Consider the following 21,540-nt stretch of genomic DNA (forward strand, 5'->3'; position numbering starts at 1 on the left):
GTGACAAAGAGTGGCCAGTCGCTCTGCAGGATGTACCTCCCAATTATTTTCAGTGGGAGTTAGGCTTCTTTCACTCGGGCGAGATTTCCGCGCAGGTGCAATGCGTAAGGTTAACGCATTGCAACCGCACTGAATCCGGACCCATTCATTTCTATGGGGCTGTGCAAATGAGCAGTGTTTTCATGCATCACTTTCGTGAAAATCGCAGCATGCTCTATTTTGTGCATTTTTCACGCAACGCAGGCCCCATAGAAGTGAATAGGGCTGCGTGAAAATCGCAAGCAAGTGCGGATGCGGTGCAATTTTCACGCATGGTTACTAGGAGACGATCGGGATGGGGACCCGATCATTTTTATTTCCCCTTATAACATGGTTATAAGGGAAAATAATAGCATTCTTAATACAGACTGCATAGTACAATAGGGCTGGAGGGGTTAAAAAAATAAAAAATAATTTAACTCACCTTAATCCACTTGCTCGCGCAGCCGGCATCTCTTCTGTCTTCTTCTTTGCTGTGCAGGAGAAAAAGGACCTGTGGTGACGTCACTGCACTCATCATATGATCCATCACCATGGTGATGGATCATGTGATGGACCATGTGATGAGCGCATTGATGTCATCAAAGGTCCTTTACCCAGGTCCTGAAGAAAGAAGAAAGAAGAGAAGACGGGCTGTGCGAACAAGTGGATTAAGGTGGGTTAAATTTTAATTAAAAATTTTTAACCCCTCCATCCCTATTGTACTAAGCATTCTGTATTAAGAATGCTATTATTTTCCCTTATAACCATGTTATAAGGGAAAATAATAAAATATACAGAACACCTAACCCAAACCCGAAATTCTGTGAAAAAGTTCGGGTTTGGGTACCAAACATGCCGATTTTTCTCACGCGCGTGCAAAACGCATTACAGGGAGTGCAGAATTATTAGGCAAGTTGTATTTTTGAGGATTAATTTTATTATTGAACAACAACCATGTTCTCAATGAACCCAAAAAACTCATTAATATCAAAGCTGAATATTTTTGGAAGTAGTTTTTAGTTTGTTTTTAGTTTTAGCTATTTTAGGGGGATATCTGTGTGTGCAGGTGACTATTACTGTGCATAATTATTAGGCAACTTAACAAAAAACAAATATATACCCATTTCAATTATTTATTTTTACCAGCGAAACCAATATAACATCTCAACATTCACAAATATACATTTCTGACATTCAAAAACAAAACAAAAACAAATCAGTGACCAATATAGCCACCTTTCTTTGCAAGGACACTCAAAAGCCTGCCATCCATGGATTCTGTCAGTGTTTTGATCTGTTCACCATCAACATTGCGTGCAGCAGCAACCACAGCCTCCCAGACACTGTTCAGAGAGGTGTACTGTTTTCCCTCCTTGTAAATCTCACATTTGATGATGGACCACAGGTTCTCAATGGGATTCAGATCAGGTGAACAAGGAGGCCATGTCATTCGATTTTCTTCTTTTATACCCTTTCTTGCCAGCCACGCTGTGGAGTACTTGGACGCGTGTGATGGAGCATTGTCCTGCATGAAAATCATGTTTTTCTTGAAGGATGCAGACTTCTTCCTGTACCACTGCTTGAAGAAGGTGTCTTCCAGAAACTGGCAGTAGGACTGGGAGTTGAGCTTGACTCCATCCTCAACCCGAAAAGGCCCCACAAGCTCATCTTTGATGATACCAGCCCAAACCAGTACTCCACCTCCACCTTGCTGGCGTCTGAGTCGGACTGGAGCTCTCTGCCCTTTACCAATCCAGCCACGGGCCCATCCATCTGGCCCATCAAGACTCACTCTCATTTCATCAGTCCATAAAACCTTAGAAAAATCAGTCTTGAGATATTTCTTGGCCCAGTCTTGACGTTTCAGCTTGTGTGTCTTGTTCAGTGGTGGTCATCTTTCAGCCTTTCTTACCTTGGCCATGTCTCTGAGTATTGCACACTTTGTGCTTTTGGGCACTCCAGTGATGTTGCAGCTCTGAAATATGGCTAAACTGGTGGCAAGTGGCATCTTGGCAGCTGCACGCTTGACTTTTCTCAGTTCATGGGCAGTTATTTTGCGCCTTGGTTTTTCCACACGCTTCTTGCGACCCTGTTGACTATTTTGAATGAAACGCTTGATTGTTCGATGATCACGCTTCAGAAGCTTTGCAATTTTAAGAGTGCTGCATCCCTCTGCAAGATATCTCACTATTTTTGACTTTTCTGAGCCTGTCAAGTCCTTCTTTTGACCCATTTTGCCAAAGGAAAGGAAGTTGCCTAATAATTATGCACACCTAATATAGGGTGTTGATGTCATTAGACCACACCCCTTCTCATTACAGAGATGCACATCACCTAATATGCTTAATTGGTAGTAGGCTTTCGAGCCTATACAGCTTGGAGTAAGACAACATGCATAAAGAGGATGATGTGGTCAAAATACTCATTTGCCTAATAATTCTGCACGCAGTGTAAAATGTTTTGCACTCGTGCTGAAAAATCGCGCATTTTCCCGCGACGCACCCGCATCTTATGCAACCCAAATCCATGACGCCCGTGTGAAAGAGGCCTTATATAATAACACTAAAAGAGAGAACTTAAAGGGGTTGTCTCACTTCAGCAAATGGCATTTATCCTGTAGACAATGTATGCAGGGAATATGGCCACCGCTGCAGTACAGATACAAAGTGGCCAGGACCGGAGCTGCTGCGCATGCGTACCTATGTGTGCTCCCACGGTCCGACCACCAGAGAGGCCGACGCTTTTTCCTATTATGTGCAAGCACGACCACCGCTACTGGATTGCATGGTGGTCATAACCATGGAAACCAGCAGTGTATAATGTGATGGAAAAATAAATCAAGCCAGCAAAGGAGGCAATATGGAGAATCACAATACATTAGTAAGGGCCTTGTATTAACCTTCTCTACATGATAAATGCCATTTGCTGAAGTGAGACAACCCTTTAAAAGAAGAGGAGGACGTGTATGCTTTATACATCTGTCATATATGATATATTTGGGGGTCAGCACTTATTTGAAGTTAGGGAGCAGGATGAAGCTGTCTCTGTGTAGGGGGAGGGGAAAGCGAAAAGTGACAATAAAGATGTTAGAAATATTTCCCCTGGTCTTCACAGTATAGCAAGGATCAGCAACCTACGGCTCTCCAGCTGTTCTGAAAGTACAACTCCTAGAATCCTCCTTTCACTTCTATGGGAGTTAAAAGAACAGCCAGGAAAGTATGCATGCTGGGAGTTGTAGTTGCACAGCAGCTGTAGTGCCGGAGGTTGCTGATCCCTGCAGCAGTGATGGTCAGTTCGCAGTGTTCGCCAACGAACATATGCGGGCTGCCATCTTGACTCACCCGTCCGGCGATGCACAGGTAAGCCCTCACCTGTGCCTGTGACGGGAGCCGGTCTGAAATCAAATGCGGTCACCGGGAGCAGGCAGTTCCGAGAACAGCCACCGGGGGCCATCATCGGGCTGCTCTCGGAACTGCCTGCTCCCGGTGACCGCATTTGATTTCAGACCGGCTCCCGGCACAGGCACAGGTAAGGGCTTACCTGTGCATCGCCGGACGGGTGAGTCAAGATGGCAGCCCGCATGTGTTCGTTGGCGAACACTGCGAACTGACCATCACTGTCCTGCAGTATAGGACAAGGTTGGGGTTTGGATTTGGATTATTGCTGTTCTTCTACATAAATGATATTCCCTCGCCGCTCCTCTCATTGCCATCCATACAGCTGACACATTGTAACCAGCGTAATCTATTTTACAACCAAACACATGTATCTGTAAATAATATATCAAAGTCTGTCTGCTCTCTTTGAAGATGACTTAAATACATGCAAACAGCAACTCAACGTATACAAAACTCCCGGCTCAGGCTCGAAGGGATTCTTCTACCGTTGCCTTTGATCAAAATTAAAACATCGAATCAACAAAACAAAGATATTGCTATTTTGTACTAAACTTGACACATCAGATCCCTGCTGGGTCTTCACAGAACGACACATGCCCAATGCTGAAAACTGGGTGTCTAGCACTGGAACGTCCTGGAAAGCTGCCTAATTATACAGTGAGAAGGAGCAGGAAGAGTTAGGCCCCTTTCACACGAGCGAGTATTCCGCGCGGATGCGATGCGCGAGTTGAACGCATTTCACCCGCACTGAATCCGGACCCATTCTTTTCTATGGGGCTGTTCACATGAGCGGTGATTTTCACGCATCACTTGTGCGTTGCGTGAAAATCGCAGCATGTTCTATATTCTGCGTTTTTCACGCAACGCAGGCCCCATAGAAGTGAATAGGGGTTGCGTGAAAATCGCAAGCATCTGCAAGCAAGTGCGGATGCGGTGCGATTTTCACGCACGGTTGCTAGGAGACGATCGGGATGGGGACCCGATCATTATTATTTTCCCTTATAACATGGTTATAAGGGGAAATAATAGCATTCTCAATACAGAATGCTTAGTAAAATAGCGCTGGAGGGGTTAAAAAAATAAAATAAAAAATTTATTAACCTTAATCCACTTGCTCGCGCAGCCGGCTTCTCTTCTGTCTCCTTCTTTGCTGATTGCAGGAAAAGGACCTGTGGTGACGTCACTCCGGTCATCACATGATCCATCACATGATCTTTTACCATGGTGATGGATCATGTGATGACCGGAGTGACGTCATTAAAGGTCCTTTACCCAGGTCCTAAAGAAGGAGATGCCGGCTGCGCTATCAAGTGGATTAAGGTGAGTTAAATTATTTTTTATTTTTTTTAACCCCTCCAGCGCTATTTTACTTTGCATTCTGTATTCAGAATGCTATTATTTTCCCTTATAACCATGTTATAAGGGGAAATAATACAATCTACAGAACACCGATCCCAGGGTTTGGGTACCAAACATGCGCGATTTTTCTCACGCGAGTGCAAAACGCATTACAATGTTTTGCACTCGCGTGGAAAAATGTTCCTGCAACTCACCCGCACCTTTTCCCGCAATGCCCGTGTGAAAGAGGACTTAAAGGGGTGGGGCACATTTGCCAATCTCACCTGTTTTTGGCCATAAAAGTGGACTGGCTGTATTGCTAACAAATACACCATTTCAGGTTCAGATACTCTACTTTCACACTTGCGGCAGAGGATTCCGGCAGGCAGTTCCGCCACCAGAACTGCCTGCCGGATCCGGCAAAACGCATGCAAACTGATGGCATTTGTCAGACGGATCAGGATCCTGATACGTCTGACAAATGCATTGAAATGCCGGATCCGTCTCTTTGGTGTCATCCGGAAAAACGGATACGGCATTTATTTTTCTCCCATTTTTTGCGGTCTGAGCATGTGCAGACCGCAATGCCAGATCCGTTTTGCCAGAACACTCGGGGCCGGATCCGGCATTAATGCATGTCAATGGGAAAACGTATGCAAACTTGATCCTGATCCATATGACAAATGCATTGAAATGCCGGATCCGTCTCTCCGGTGTCTTCCGGATAACATGGTTATAAGGGAAAATAATAGCATTCTGAATACAGAATGCTAAGTAAAATAGGGCTGGAGGGGTTAAAAAAAATATATATATATTTAACTCACCTTAATCCACTTGTTCGCGCAGCCGGCATCTCTTCTGTCTTCATCTGTGAGGAAAAGGACCTTTGATGACGTCACTACGCTCATCACATGGTCCATCACATGATCCATCACAATGGTAAAAGATCATGTGATGGACCATGTGATGAGCGCAGTGACATCATCAAAGGTCCTATTCCTCAAAGAAGAAGACAGAAGAGATGCCGGCTGCGCGATCAAGTGGATTAAGGTGAGTTAAATTATTTATTTATTTTTTTAACCCCTCCAGCCCTATTTTACTAAGCATTCTGTATTCAAAATGCTATTATTTTCCTTTATAACCATGTTATAAGGGAAAATAATAATGATCGGGTCCTTGCGATTGCTTGCGGATGCTTGCGATTTTCACGCAGCCCCATTCACTTCTATGGGGCCTGCGTTGCATGAAACACACACAAAATAGAGCTTGCTGCGATTTTCACGCAACGCACAAGTGATGCGTTAAAATCACCGCTCATGTGCACAGCCCCATAGAAATGAATGGGTCCGGATTCAGTGCGGATGCAATGCGTTCACCTACCGCATTGCACCGGCGCAGAAAACTCGCCCGTGTGAAAGGGGCCTTAGACTTGGCGTATTGTTATTAGTCTGCCCTCTGGTGGTTCTTTATCACTTAGGTTAGTTTCACACTAGCGGCAGGGTAGTCCTGCGGGTGAACAGTCGGATCCGTTCTGCCGCTAGTTCACGTGTGCCCCCGGACTGCCGCTCTGTCCCTATTGACTATAATGGGGGCGGGGGCGGAGTTCCGGCAGCAGCACGGCAGCACACGGCGAGAGGCAGCCGGACTCCCCTGCCGCTAATGTGAAAGTACCCTTAGACAGGTTCATATTCAATTAGACTGGTCTAATTTATTCTGCATAAAAAAAGCTGTATCTTTGCGGAGAAAAGTCGTATGTCTCCAGGAAAGTGCAACTTTTAATGCAAAAAAAGTTGCACTTTACCACTGAAAACAGACAAAGAAAAGTATGCCAGCCCTGGTGTGCAGCAGAAATTAGACTGTTTTTTGCAAAAAATCCAGGAGCAAAAAAGCGCACCTACATAAATAAGGGGTCATGCACACGGCCATAGCCCTTTTAGCAAATTGGGGATCCGCATAACACGGATACTAGCCGAGAGCCTGCAGCCATTTTTTTTTCATTCCTTCACAAATGTCCTCGGTTCAAAATGGACAAGTATAGGCCATGTTCTATTGTTTTGGCGGGGCCCCATTGAGATGAATGGGTCCGCATCTGATCAGCAAAAAATGCTTCATATTCACGTAGACTGGTCTAATTTATTTATGCATGAAAAAAGCTGTATCTTTGCGGAGAAAAGTCGCATGAGCCCTTAACAAAAGTGTCTAGGATTAGAAAAAAATGGCTGCTTCCCCCCCCCCCCTAAAAACAGCGCCACACCTGCCTGCAGGTCGTGTGTGGTATTGCAGCTCATTCACGTTGATAGAGCTGAACTGCAGATATAACTCATGAGCAAGTGTGGGGGTGTTTCTGGAAAAAAAAGCAGATGCATTTTTTCTATTCCTGGACAAGCAGGAAGCATTTATGGTATGAGTAGTCTTTGGTTTTTGGATATATTTGTCTGTGTTGACTCATGCCTTGCTAAGAATAACCTGTCGTATCTCCACTGGGCACTGCCAAGGAAAGATCCTCATACTGCGCCCATACTAATTTGTTTAGTCACTGCTGTACGACATAAAAAAGCACAACGACTAAGGGAGGATATTCCCAGAGCATGTCAAATTGTTGAACTATAAGACCCAGCATGTCCTGTGATGTGTACAGATAAGTACAGCACAAGACGCATTGCCACAGCATGATGATTGATTCAATGGTATAAACCCATAGGGGGTCTAGCAACAACCGGCCCTTGTAAACGTGACACTTAGGGCTCATGCACACGAACGTATTTTCTTTCCGTGTCCGTTCCGTTTTTTTTGCGGACCGTATGCGGAACCATTCATTTCAATGGGTCCACAAAAAAACTGAAGTTACTCCGTGTGCATTTCATTTCCGTATGTCCGTATTTCCGTATGTCCTATTATTGTCCGCATTACGGACAAGGATACGACTGTTCTATTAGGGGCCAGATGTTCCGTTCCGCAAAATACTAAGTGCACACGGACGTCATCCGTATTTTTTGCGGACTGCAAAATAAATACATTTGTGTGCATGAGCCCTTACATTATGTGAAAATGCAGGAGCGGTTACATCCGATACCTCTGTAGATATTAATGGCATACTGCAGATATAGGGCTCATGCACACGGCTGTGTTCTGCAGTCCGCAAATCGTGGATCTACAAAACACAGATTCTGACCATTTATTTTTCAACTTCTGTAGAAATGTCCTATCCTTGTCCGCAAAACAAACAATAGGACATGTTCTATTTTTTTTTTTTTTTGCAGGGCCACGGGAAAGACATGCGGATAGCACACGTTGTTCTATCCACATCTATTGTGGCACCATTGAAATGAATGGGTCTGCGTCCGATCTGCAAAAAATGCGGATGCGGACAGAAAGTACGTCCGCGTGAGCCCATACCAAGATGGCTAACTCGGCGACTGATGAGTATGTCTCATCACGACAGCTCTATTGATGGACTGTGAGTCAATCTGGCTTCAGAACGGCTTCGTATTTGCTGGGTTTTGCAGTGTCCGTTTGTCATGTGCACCAGGAATATTCTTGATACATGCGTCAAATGGACCCATAGGCCTCCCGTTAACCTGACAGAGTGCCCTTTGACCTTTGTCAGACTGGTATCTGACAGCGTACTTATTTTTTTTTTTAGCCGTATTGATTAGTACTATTCCATACAAAAGCATGCAGTAAAAAAAAAAGTATAAAGTGTGGCATAAAGTTTTTTTTTTTTTTTACATAGGTGCCTACCTATCTATACAGAGGCACATGGTGGCACAATACAGTGTGAACATACCTACACTCCTCCCAGTAACGGATGAAGCGCTAGCTGTGACAGCGGCCACTGCAGGGGATATGTGGAATTACACTGTAACCTCCCTGCCGACACTGACTCTTGTTCCCTAATTAAGGCCTCATGCACATGACATTTATTTTTTGTTTGCATTTTTCCCGTTCACTTTAATGGGGGTGCAAAAGATGCAGACAGCACACCACGTGCTGTCCACAGCCGCAAGTCCATTCCGCACCCCGCTAAAAAGTTACATGTCCTATTCGTGTCCCTTTTGCAGACAAGGATAGGATATTTCTACAGGAGTTTACAAAAATGGTGGCTTGCACACGGCCGGGATCCATGTTTTTGGGATCTGCGGTTGGTGGACCACAAAACAGATACGGTTCTTTGCATGAGGCCTAATTTTGGTACGCACCTCCCTTGCACTGCTACAGCAGACTGCCACTGGAGTACATTGCGAGGACTTCTGAGCTCGGCCAGTCCTCTCCACTATGACCCTACACTCAAGAGTTCTGTCAATGTATTCTAGCAGTACGTCGGGGGGACAGGGGTGGGTATCAACACAGTGCCAGCAGTCCATGTAGTACCTCAACAGGTGAGGAGGAGGGGTAGGGCCAGGGGTGCACCACCAATGAGGCACCAGGTAGGGGCAAGATGGAGGCGGCGGAAGGGCCATGGGGAATGAAGGGCTTAGGTTGGGGGCGGGCACCGTTAGAACGGCTAGATGCACCTCTGGGTGGGGCTGTCCTTGTAATCCATGGATGCTGCGGCGCTCCAGTCTGGGTAACATAAATACAGAAGTAACGCCCAGTTTTCAGATCATCAAAGTACCGCAGACATAACAATTCACACGACCGTATTTTTTGTCCGCATCCAATCCGCATTTTTTTGCGGATCAAATGCGGACTCATTTATTTCAATAGGGCCTAAAAAAAATGCTGACTGCACACCGTGTGTCCGTTTTGCAGCTCCGCAAAAAAAATAGAAAATGCGCAGTTCTGCAGACAAGAATAGGCATTGTTAGAGCTCATGCACACATACACATGCAAACTGCAGTCCCCAATGCCCGGGCACCATCCATATGGCCTCCGCTGACAGATACCGACCCGTTCAACTTAAATGGGTCTGCAATCCGTCCGCTCCGGAAAAAAAATATAGCTCCATAATGCTTTTGCGGCCTTCCGCTCTGTGCCTCTGCTCCGTATCTTCCAACTTGCGGACCCTTTCAAGGGAATGGTGCCCACACGGCCGGTGCCTGTGTATTGTGGACCCGCTGTTTGCAGGCTGCAATATGGGCATGGCCGGCACACGTGCAACACAGACATCACACGAACGCCATCCGCATTTCTTGCGGATCAACATTTTTCGGATGTAACCTAATTATAGTCAAATCGCTCACGTCACCCATAATAATTCCATCACCAGCCTTCTACTAGATGATCAGCCATGTTGTTAGGAATAGAAGAGGGCAGTGACTACCCCAGAGCACATGTACAGTAGACAGGGGACTCTCCACCATGTAGCACAGCAGTGGTCACCTACCCAAGGACATGTCAATCTTCTTATTGTCCTCCTGGACCTCAGCTTCTGGCTGACTCTCGTCCACCTCCATGGCTGCCCGGGGGGAGCTCCCTGACACCAGGCACAATGGCTACAGAAGGCTCCGGACACGGAGTGTGCCCTCTCCAGGCTGGAGCGCATGTCCTGGCTCCATGCCAACTCCTGAGGATGCCAAATAGGGGCATGGAGCTCTTACTACAGGGCAGACCCTGCCTGGAGCGCTGCCAGGATGGGCACAGGGGCTGCTGTATATACCAGGCAATCACCCGGGGACAGGCAGCACCGACACTGGAGGCGATACAATGTGTCTGATCCGTATTCACATCCATAGAAACTCTGCGCTTATCACATGCTGGAGACTAAGGGGACATGTATGTACATTTCCAGCAGATGGCGCTGTTCTACACCAATACTATAGGGGAAGGGAACGTCACTATCTATCTATCTATCTATCTAATATCTATCTATCTATCTATCTATCTATCTATCTATCTATCTATCTAATATCTATCTATCCCATATCTATCTATCATCTATCTATCTATCTCCTATCTATCTCCTATCTATCTATCTATCTATCTATCTAATATCTATCTATCTATCTATCTATCTATCTATCTATCTATCTATCTAATATCTATCTATCTATCTATCTCCTATCTATCTCCTATCTATCTATCTATCTATCTATCTAATATCTATCTATCTATCTATCTATCTATCTAATATCTATCTATCTATCTATCTATCTATCTATCTATCTATCTATCTATCTATCATCTATCTCCTATCTATCTATCTATCTATCTATCTATCTATCTATCTATCTAATATCTATCTATCTATCTATCTATCTATCTATCTATCTATCTATCTATCTAATATCTATCTATCTATCTATCTATCTATCTATCTATCTAATATCTATCTATCTATCTATCTATCTATCTATCATCTATCTATCTATCTAATATCTATCTATCTATCTATCTATCTATCATCTATCTCCTATCTATCTATCTATCTATCTATCTATCTATCTATCTAATATCTATCTATCTATCTATCATCTATCTATCTATCTATCTATCTATCTATCTATCTATCTATCTATCTATCTAATATCTATCTATCTATCTATCTCCTATCTATCTCCTATCTATCTATCTATCTATCTATCTAATATCTATCTATCTATCTATCTATCTATCTAATATCTATCTATCTATCTATCTATCTATCTATCTATCTATCTATCTATCTATCATCTATCTCCTATCTATCTATCTATCTATCTATCTATCTATCTATCTATCTATCTATCTAATATCTATCTATCTATCTATCTATCTAATATCTATCTATCTATCTATCTATCTATCTATCTATCTAATATCTATCTATCTATCTATCTATCTATCTATCTAATATCTATCTATCTATCTATCTATCTATCTATCATCTATCTATCTATCTAATATCTATCTATCTATCTATCTATCTATCATCTATCTCCTATCTATCTATCTATCTATCTATCTATCTATCTATCTAATATCTATCTATCTATCATCTATCTATCTATCTATCTATCTATCTATCTATCTATCTATCTATCTAATATCTATCTATCTATCTATCTATCTATCTATCTATCTATCTATCTATCTATCTATCTATCTAATTTACCAACTGATATTCTGGTGTGAATCGGACACTGGTATTACCCCATCCAGTGTAGCTCACTTGGTACGTTAGGATATGTCTGTAATATTATCAGATGCTCCCATCTTCCACCTCTGTGGTGAGCTATACAGCTGGGGGTCCAGAGCCACCGGTTTGGAGACCACTGCTATAGGATGAGCCTCTGGTGGACATTCAGGGGGTTGTAATGACCCTCTTTGTTAGGCTACTTTCACACCTGCGTTCGGTGCGGATCCGTCCTGTATGAACGGATCCGTTTGCATTATTCTTTAGAAAAAAAAGTCTAAGTCAAAACAGATCCGTCCTGACTTACATTGAAAGTCAATGGGGACGGATTCGTTTTAAATTGGACCATATTGTGTCAGTGAAAACGGATCCGTCCCTATTGACTTACATTGTAAGTCAGGACGGATCCGTTTGGCTCTGCATCGTCAGGCAGACACCAAAATGCTGCAATCTGCGTTTTCCGTTTTGGTGTCCGCCTCCAGAGCGGGATGGAGCCAAACTGATGCATTCTGAACAGATCCTTATCCATTCAGAATGCATTGGGGCTGAACTGATCCGTTTTGGGCCGCTTGTGAGAGCCCTGAAACGGATCTCACAGGCGGACCCAGAAACGCCAGTGTGAAAGGAATCTACTGTAGATTGTGGGCCCCAGTGGGGACAGGGACAATCTCTGTACAGCGCTACAGAATATGTACAGGTTATATATATATATACGATAAGACGTATGTATAACTGTCCCTGTATCTGGTAGAACAGCTTCTCCCTGCCTCTTTACTTTCTGACAATTGCGAGCGCTGACTGCCCGCTCTCATGTATCTTCCGTTAGCTCGTTACTTATTCAGTGCACCGGGGATACAGAAGGATCATACACTATAAGTGCTCGCCACATTGACAGTGTAAGGGTACTTTCACACTAGCGTTATTCTTTTCCGGGATTGAGTTCCGTCCTAGGGGTCCAGTGCCCAAAAGAACTGATCAGTTTTATCCTAATGCATTCAGAATGGAGAGCATTCCGTTCAGGCCTCATGCACACGACCGTTCTGTTTTTTTGCGGTCCGCGGATCCGCAAAAAACGGAAGCCATCCGTGTGCCTTCTACAATTTGCGGAACGGAACGGGCGGCCCATTGTAGAAATGCCAATTCTTGTCCGCAAAACTGACAAGAATAGGACATGCTATATTTTTTTGCGGGGCCACAGAACGGAGCATCTTTTGCGGCCCCATTGTAGTGAATGGGTCCGCACCCGAGCCGCAAAAACTGTGGCTCGGATGCGGACCCGAAAAACGGTCGTGTGCATGAGGCCTCAGGATGCATCAGGATGTCTTCAGTCCAGTCTTTTTTTCAGGACGGAGATAATACCGCAGCATGCTGCGGTTTTATCTCCGTCCAAAATTCCAGGAACACTTGCCGGAATGCCGGATCCGGCATCTTTTCCCATTGAAATGCATTAATGCCGGATCCGGCCCCGAGTGTTCAGAAAAAAATAAATTCCGGATTATTTTTTATGGATGACACCGGAGAGACGGATCCGGCATTTCAATGCATTTGTCATACGGATCAGGATCAAGTTTGCACACGTTTTGATGGATCCGGCAGGCGGTTCCGGCGATGGAACTGCCTGCTGGAATCCTCTATCCGCAAGTCTGAAAGTACCCTTAAAATAGCCGTGAGACAGCGCAGAATATACGTAGATAGATTGTCAGTTCTAGTGATATATATGAGGGAGCAGTGAGCCCAGCATCTTCACAGTTCAGTACTGTGAAGACGGATATTCCTTAGCAATGCTCATTTATAAAGTGCTGCTAAGGGACACCTCAAAGCCAATTTTTCTATACACATGTAAAAATTTGCTTAATAAAGTACCATATTTTTTGTTTCATAAGATGTACTTTCCCCGCCCCAAAAGTGGGGGAAGAATGGCAGTGCATCTTATAGCGCAAATTCCTTTATAGAAGCGTTCATTAGTATTCAAGAGGCGTGGGGAGCGATGAGTGTAGCGCTGCTAGCGCTCCCTGATTTTCTTCCAGGCACCGTGTATAGTGTCAGGCTGTAGTGCACATAGGCATGCACTATATGACCTGACACGGTGCGGCAAGGACCAAGGAGCAGTGAGTGCAGAAGAGATCGCAGGATCTGCAGAGTGGCAGTGCTGTCCGGAGAAGGAGAGGTAAGTTCATTTATTGTTTTATGTCTGATCTGAGGTCTGAAGGATCTTGGGGGTCTGATGAGAGTCTGATATGAGGTCCAAAGGGTCTTGGTGATCTGATGGGGGTCTGATCTGAAGTCAGAAGGACCTCAGGGGTCTGTTGGAGGTCTTATTTGAGGTGTGATGGAACTTGTGGGTCTGATCAGACATGTGATGAAAAACATTTTTTATTTTCCTCTTTTATATTCTAACGTTTTATGGAGCAAAAATACGGTATATTTAAAAAATTTCCTTCTCAATTCCCCTACACATTGCAAAAAAATGTAAATGACAGTTACACTTTAACTTTAACACAGCCTATAGAGCCGTTTATAGTAGTTCTCCTCTAGGATGTCAGAACTATACCATTGTCAAATTTATGATTGCTTTAGTTTTGCCATAACATTGTTTTTATATATCTGTCAAGCACCTTTGAAAAGAGCCCAAGGGGCTGTGCCAAACGTCTGTGGAGCCCAGCCGCACCCTTTCCGAGGGAGCCCAACACCGCCCTGCATCCCAAAGTCCCCTCCTAGCTCCCCCAAAATCATTCAGAGGACTCTGTGTAATCTGAGTACACCTGTGCTCCTCACATAAGCGCCTATGTGGTCTTTCTTCCATGTACTGGCATCAGTCTAGGAGGGATGTGGGGCGGTGCTGGGGCTCCCTCGAAATGAGCACAGACGTTTCTCACAGCCCCTTGGCCTCTTTTCAAAGGTGATTGACAAGTATATAAAAACGATTTTATGGATAAACTAAAGCTACCATAAATTTGACAGTGGTATAGTTCTGACATGCTATAGGAGAGCTACCATAACCTATAAACGGCTCTATAGGCATAATCTAGCTGACAGAGTTCCTTTAAGCTGGCCATATACATTAGATAGTTCAAAGCTATCCCTCCTGACTAGGGATGACCGAATCGATTCATATCATCTGGACAAATTCTGTGGGGTACTGTCCCTCTGCAGATGATCCCCACTGTGCGACAGATTAAAATGACCGCACATCTCACGCGGCCTTGAAAATCTCATGCATGTGCAGTTACTGTATCTGCGCATGCACAGATGATATGCCTACCAAAACTAACTAGCGATTGTGCATGCACAGCTAAAATTAGTTAAGGGGCGCACGCAAATTTGTTGATGCGGATTCATAGGCATATTATCCACATGTGCCGAAACTTTCAGTAACAGCACATGTGTGAGATTATCAAGGCTGTGTGAGATGTGTCGGGGGAGAGGGGAAAGGTCCCCATATACAGTTGTGTTCAAAATAATAGCAGTCAGACATCACTAACCTGATCAATCACTGTTTTTGGTAGAAATGATATTTCTACATGGCAAATAATTTACAAGCAGGTGAAGTAGAGTAATAGAAATTCAATAGACCCAACAGTCATGACATGCATGCTGCTGCTGATTCTCTGTAATGCAATCACTTATTGAAAGGGGCATGTTCAAAATAATAGCAGTGTGGAGTTCAATGAGTGAGGTCATTTATTCTTTGAAAAACAGGTGGCAATTATTATCCTTATTTAAGGAAGGAAGGCAGCAAATGTTGTACATGCTGGTTACAGTGCATTTCTCTCTGCAAATCTGAGGAATATGGGTTGTTCCAGACATTGTTTAGAAGAACAGTGTACCTTGATTAAAAAGTTGATGGGAGAGGGGAAAACATACACTGCTCAAAAAAATAAAGGGAACACAAAAATTACACATCCTAGATCTGAATTAATTAAAGGGAATCTGTCACCAGCATATTATCAATTTTTTTTTTCATGAATCCATGTGTAATAAACTACCTTATATCCAGATGTCTTGTTCTTTTTATTGCGAGTCTTGTCATTTCTTCATAAAAAGGCTTTTTGTGATATGCAAATCAAGCTGTAAGGAGCCCAGAGGGGCGTTCTTCTTTCTCCACGGTGCCCAGGAACGCCCCTCTGAAGTGCCGTGCCCGCCGAAATTTGAAAACGAATACCTCCTACAAGTTCAGCTAAATCGCCTCCCAGAGGCGCGGCTGAGTGCTCAAACCCCCTCCCTCCTCAGCGCCGTGCTCTGCGGCAAACACCCCGAACCTCCTCTCGCCGCATCCTAAATTCCGCGCAGGCGCAGTGCCGGCGATTTCCTGCGCAATGATAAAAAGACTGAGGGCAACAGCGTCACTGGGCATGCGCCGGTCCCAGTGACGCTGTTGCCCTCAGTCTTTTTATCATTGCGCAGGCGCAGGAAATCGCCGGCACTGCGCCTGCGCAGAATTTAGGATGCGGCGAGAGGAGGTTCGGGGTGTTTGCCGCAGAGCGCGGCCTGGGGGGATGGGGTTTGAGCACTCAGCCGCGCCTCAGAGCAGGGCTGATCGAGGTCTCTGAGAGACCTCACACAGCCCCTGCACTCTCCGGTCACGTCGGTCACATGACCGCCGGGCCGGAACAGGAAGCGCATAGCGCTTCCTTCTCTGCATACACAACGCTCACCGAGAGCTGTGTATGCAGCGATCCGGAAGGCAGGGACACCTGGGAACTGTCCCTGCCTTGTCTTAGGGTTGCCCTGCTGTCACTGACAGCGGGCAACCCGATCAGCAGCTGCACGATTAGCGTGCAGCTGCACGTTCTGAACGGACGTTCTGGAACGTCCGTTCAGAAATAGATGTCCACCCATAGGACGTTTATATCCTATGGGCGGACGTAAAGCGGTTAAGTGTTCCCTTTATTTTTTTGAGCAGTGTATAAAGAAGTGCAGAAAATGATAGGCTGCTCAGCTAAAATGATCGCAAATGCTTTAAAATGGCAACCAAAACCTGAAAGACGTGGAAGAAAGCAAAAAACTACCATTCAAATGGATAGAAGAATGGCCAAAATGGCAAGGACTCAGCCAACAATCAGCTCCAGGAAGATCAAAGAAGGTCTAAAGTTACCTGTGAGTACTGTTACAATTAGAAGACGCCTATGTGAAGCCAAGCTGTCTGCAAGAAGCCCCCCCAAAGTCCCACTGTTGAAAAAAAGACATGTGCTGAAGAGGTTACAATTTGCAAACTAAAGCTGTAGAAAACAGTGTCAGGCAGTTGCTGCCAAGGCCAATAAGATATTGGGTTGCATCAAAAGGGGCATAGATGCCCGTGATGAGAACATAGTCCTACCACTTTACAAATCACTGGTCAGAACACACATGGAGTACTGTGTACAGTCGTGGCCAAAAGTTTTGAGAATGACACAAATATTAGTTTTCACAAAGTTTGCTGCTAAACTGCTTTTAGATCTTTGTTTCAGTTGTTTCTGTGATGTAGTGAAATATAATTACACGCACTTCATACGTTTCAAAGGCTTTTATTGACAATTACATGACATTTATGCAAAGAGTCAGTATTTGCAGTGTTGGCCCTTCTTTTTCAGGACCTCTGCAATTCGACTGGGCATGCTCTCAATCAACTTCGGGGCCAATTCCTGACTGATAGCAACCCATTCTTTCATAATCACTTCTTGGAGTTTGTCAGAATTAGTGGGTTTTTGTTTGTCCACCCGCCTCTTGAGGATTGACCACAAGTTCTCAATGGGATTAAGATCTGGGGAGTTTCCAGGCCATGGACCCAAAATGTCAACGTTTTGGTCCCCGAGCCACTTAGTTATCACTTTTGCCTTATGGCACGGTGCTCCATCGTGCTGGAAAATGCATTGTTCTTCACCAAACTGTTGTTGGATTGTTGGAAGAAGTTGCTGTTGGAGGGTGTTTTGGTATCATTCTTTATTCATGGCTGTGTTTTTGGGCAAAATTGTGAGTGAGCCCACTCCCTTGGATGAGAAGCAACCCCACACATGAATGGTCTCAGGATGCTTTACTGTTGGCATGACACAGGACTGATGGTAGCGCTCACCTTTTCTTCTCCGGACAAGCCTTTTTCCAGATGCCCCAAACAATCGGAAAGAGGCTTCATCGGAGAATATGACTTTGCCCCAGTCCTCAGCAGTCCATTCACCAAACTTTCTGCAGAAGATAAATCTGTCCCTGATGGTTTTTTTTGGAGAGAAGTGGCTTCTTTGCTGGCCTTCTTGACACCAGGCCATCTTCCAAAAGTCTTCGCCTCACTGTGCGTGCAGATGCGCTCACACCTGCCTGCTGCCATTCCTGAGCAAGCTCTGCACTGGTGGCACTCCGATCCCGCAGCTGAATCCTCTTTAGGAGACGATCCTGGCGCTTGCTGGACTTTCTTGGACTCCCTGAAGCCTTCTTAACAAGAATTGAACCTCTTTCCTTGAAGTTCTTGATGATCCTATAAATTGCTGATTGGGGTGCAATCTTAGTAGCCACAATATCCTTGCCTGTGAAGCCATTTTTATGCAACGCAATGATGGCTGCACGCGTTTCTTTGAGAGTCATCATGGTTAACAATGGAAGAACAATGATTTCAAGCATCCCCCTCCTTTTAACATGTCAAGTCTGCCATTTTAACCCAATCAGACTGACATAATGATCTCCAGCCTTGTGCTCGTCGACATTCTCACCTGAGTTAACAAGACGATTACTGAAATGATCTCAGCAGGTCCTTTAATGACAGTAATGAAATGCAGTGGAAAGGTTTTTTTGGGATTAAGTTAATTTTCATGGAAAAGAAGGACTATGCAATTCATCTGATCACTCTTCATAACATTCTGGAGTATATGCAAATTGCTATTATAAAAACTTAAGCAGCAACTCTTCCAATATTTATGTAATTCTCAAAACTTTTGGCCACTACTGTACAGTTCTGGGCTTCTGTGAACAAGGCAGACATAGCAGAGCTGGAGAGGGTCCAGAGGAGGGCAACTAAAGTAATAACTGGAATGGGGGGACTACAGTACCCTGAAAGATTATCAACTTAGGGTTATTCACTTTAGAAAAAAGACGACTGAGGGGAGATCTAATAGCTATGTATAAATATATCAGGGGTCAGTACAGAGATCTTTCCCATCATCTATTTATCCCCAGGACTGAGACTGTGACGAGGGGACATCCTCTGCATCTGGAGGAAAGAAAGTTTATACACACACATAGAAAATGATTTTTACGGTAAGAGCAATGAGACTATGGAACTCTCTGCCTGAGGAGGTGGTGATGGTTCACTAAAAGAGTTCAAGAGGGGCCTGGATGTATTTCTGGAGAGTAATAATATTACAGGTTATAGCTACTAGAGATCGGTTGTTGATTCAGGGAGTTATTCTGATTGCCTGATTGGAATCGGGAAGGAATTTTTCCCCTAAAGTGAGGAAAATTAGCTTCTACCTCAGTTTTTTTTTTTGCCTTCCTCTGGATCAACTTGCAGGATAACAGGCTGAACTGAATGGACAGATGTCTTTTTTCAGCCTTATAAACTATGTTACTATGTAACTATACAGTCTGCTAAATCTTCCTGACGGTCTTTTGCGGTCAATCGGGAGTTCTGATTTGCCTTTCTATCAATCCTACGAGCAGCTCTCTCTAAAATTGTTCTTGGTCTTCCACACCTTCTCTTGACCCCCACTGTTCCTGCTAACTGCCATTTCTTAATTACATTTTGAACTGAGGAAATGGCAGTCTGAAAACGCTTTGCCATCTTCTTATAGCCTTCTCCTGCTTTGCGGGCTTCAACCATTTTCATTTTCAGAGTGTTAGGCAGCTGCTTAGAAGAACCCATGGCTGCTGTTTTTTGGGACTAGGTTAGAGGAGTTTGGGTATATATAAAGCTTTGAAAATTGTATCACCTGGCCTTTCCTAAAGATGATTGCAAACAAGCCTTAACCCTAATAGGTTATTTAAGGTCTAAGAACTCGGTCAAGGTTATCTGAGCACTCAAATATCCTTGGGTTCCCATAATTTTGCAAGGTACTCTTTTCGCTCTAAAATTGTACAAAAACAAAATAATACACTGATACTATCAGACAGTAAGACATGAAATAGGAAAATGTTCCAATATCCATTATTTATATAGTAGGCCTGGTTAGTGATGCTCTTTATTTCTACTTTCTATTCTTGTCAGGTGCTGAATCTCTCCACTATCAATTTGGAAAGAGGACAACACAAACTGCAATCGTTGTCCCGGCAGGACTCTGCTTACCCGGCTGCAACGGTGATGTCATGTCAACATGTTACTACTGCAGCCAATCACTGGCTCCTTTCGTGCACTGCTGAGGCTGTTATTGGCTGCAGTAGTCACATGCAGTCAATGTGATGTCACCACTGCCACTGGATAAACAGAACTATGGAGAACCAGAGCGGCAGCGTGGAATCTTTCAGGTGAGTAACGATCTATTCTTTATTGCAAGTGGATCACGTGTTGTTGAGTTTCCTCCTGTAACAGGACAACCCCTTTAAATCCTATTCCTTCATGTCTGTAGTAAAAGTGACTGACCCAGATTACAGTTACAAAAAACTGACCGCCATATTGGCAAGTTCACATGTCCATAAAGACAGTCCTCCAGTTTCCGAATCTTCAGATGTGTGAAGCTAGAACCTCCTGTTTACCAGGTTCATCTCTGTCAGGCAAGTCGGGCACACAAGGGAAGTGCTTCAGGGTCTTCATCACCTTAGGGACCAGACTGCTGCCATTGGGGATCAGTTGGGGTTACAGAGGTGGTATTTTTCCTATGTGACTTTTACAAAGCATAAAGGAGTTGTCCAGCCACATTTGGTGTAAAATGATAAAAGAATACCATACTGATCCACCATCGCTCCTGTTCTGATGCTTCCTTGGTCTCCTGCTGGACTCTGTACTTCCTAATCTCTCTTAACATGGACATGTGACCGCTGCAGTCAATCAGTGGCTGTATAGCGAGTGACCACTGTGGCTGCTGATTGCCTGAGCAGTCACGTGGTTATCAGTGGGGACCAGGAAGTTCATAAACGGTGGGGGATCTGTTTGCTCTTTTCCTTATTTCTCTGCCCACCTCACTGAGGTGGTCGCACACGCTCAGTTTAAAGTTTCAACTGTCTTCAGCCATAGCTTCTGTTAGATGTGGCAGTAAAGAGCTACAGCAGAAAGGACACCCCATCCCCCCCGAGCTGAAGCAGACAGAAAGGACACACCCCCTGAGCTGCCAGCCTGAAATTAATCTAGCAGAACAATTGGAGCAATGAATGGGGAGATCTCTGGATCCATGTGAGGTCCAGGGCTGGTTCTAGCTTTGTGAGAAAGACGTTGTTATGTACTATATGATGTCTGATTTTCATTTTTAACATCAGTCATGGCAGAACCCCTGTAAACCCCCACCTTTGAGAGCCTTTCGCTTCCTATCAGTTGAAGCTGTATTATAGCTGTGCAAGCACCAGGCTCGTTGTGATGTAGACAGGAGGGGGTTAACATGGCAGTGTACTATCTCCTGGCATACGGGAAATGCCTATGAAAATGACACCTGTTTCTAAGTGATTTTCAGAATAATTTAACACTATAGTAAAATCTGATTGAATGCATGTTAAATATTGCAGAAATGATACGGTAGTATTAAGAATAACTGTGTTGGCATAGCAACAGCATGTGCTATATATTACTTGAGAGCAGGTACCTGGTGTCATAGCTGGGATGATGTCAGAGGGGCAGATCCG

The 21,540-nt window shown here is 44.4% G+C and overlaps 1 protein-coding gene across 1 annotated transcript in view; it reads right to left on the reverse strand.

The window, feature by feature from the left end:
* The window catches only part of LOC120977254 (UAP56-interacting factor-like), a 32,372-nt gene extending 22,135 nt beyond the window's left edge, over positions 1–10,237 (reverse strand). Inside the window, exon 1 of the mRNA XM_040405100.1 lies at positions 10,084–10,237. Within this exon, the coding sequence (XP_040261034.1) occupies positions 10,084–10,153 (70 nt within the window). The 5' untranslated portion in view covers positions 10,154–10,237. The remainder of the gene's footprint in view (positions 1–10,083) is intronic.
* Between the last annotated feature and the right edge of the window lie 11,303 nt (positions 10,238–21,540).

This window comes from Bufo bufo, chromosome 8 (assembly GCF_905171765.1).
Source record: "Bufo bufo chromosome 8, aBufBuf1.1, whole genome shotgun sequence".
NCBI lineage: Eukaryota > Metazoa > Chordata > Amphibia > Anura > Bufonidae > Bufo > Bufo bufo.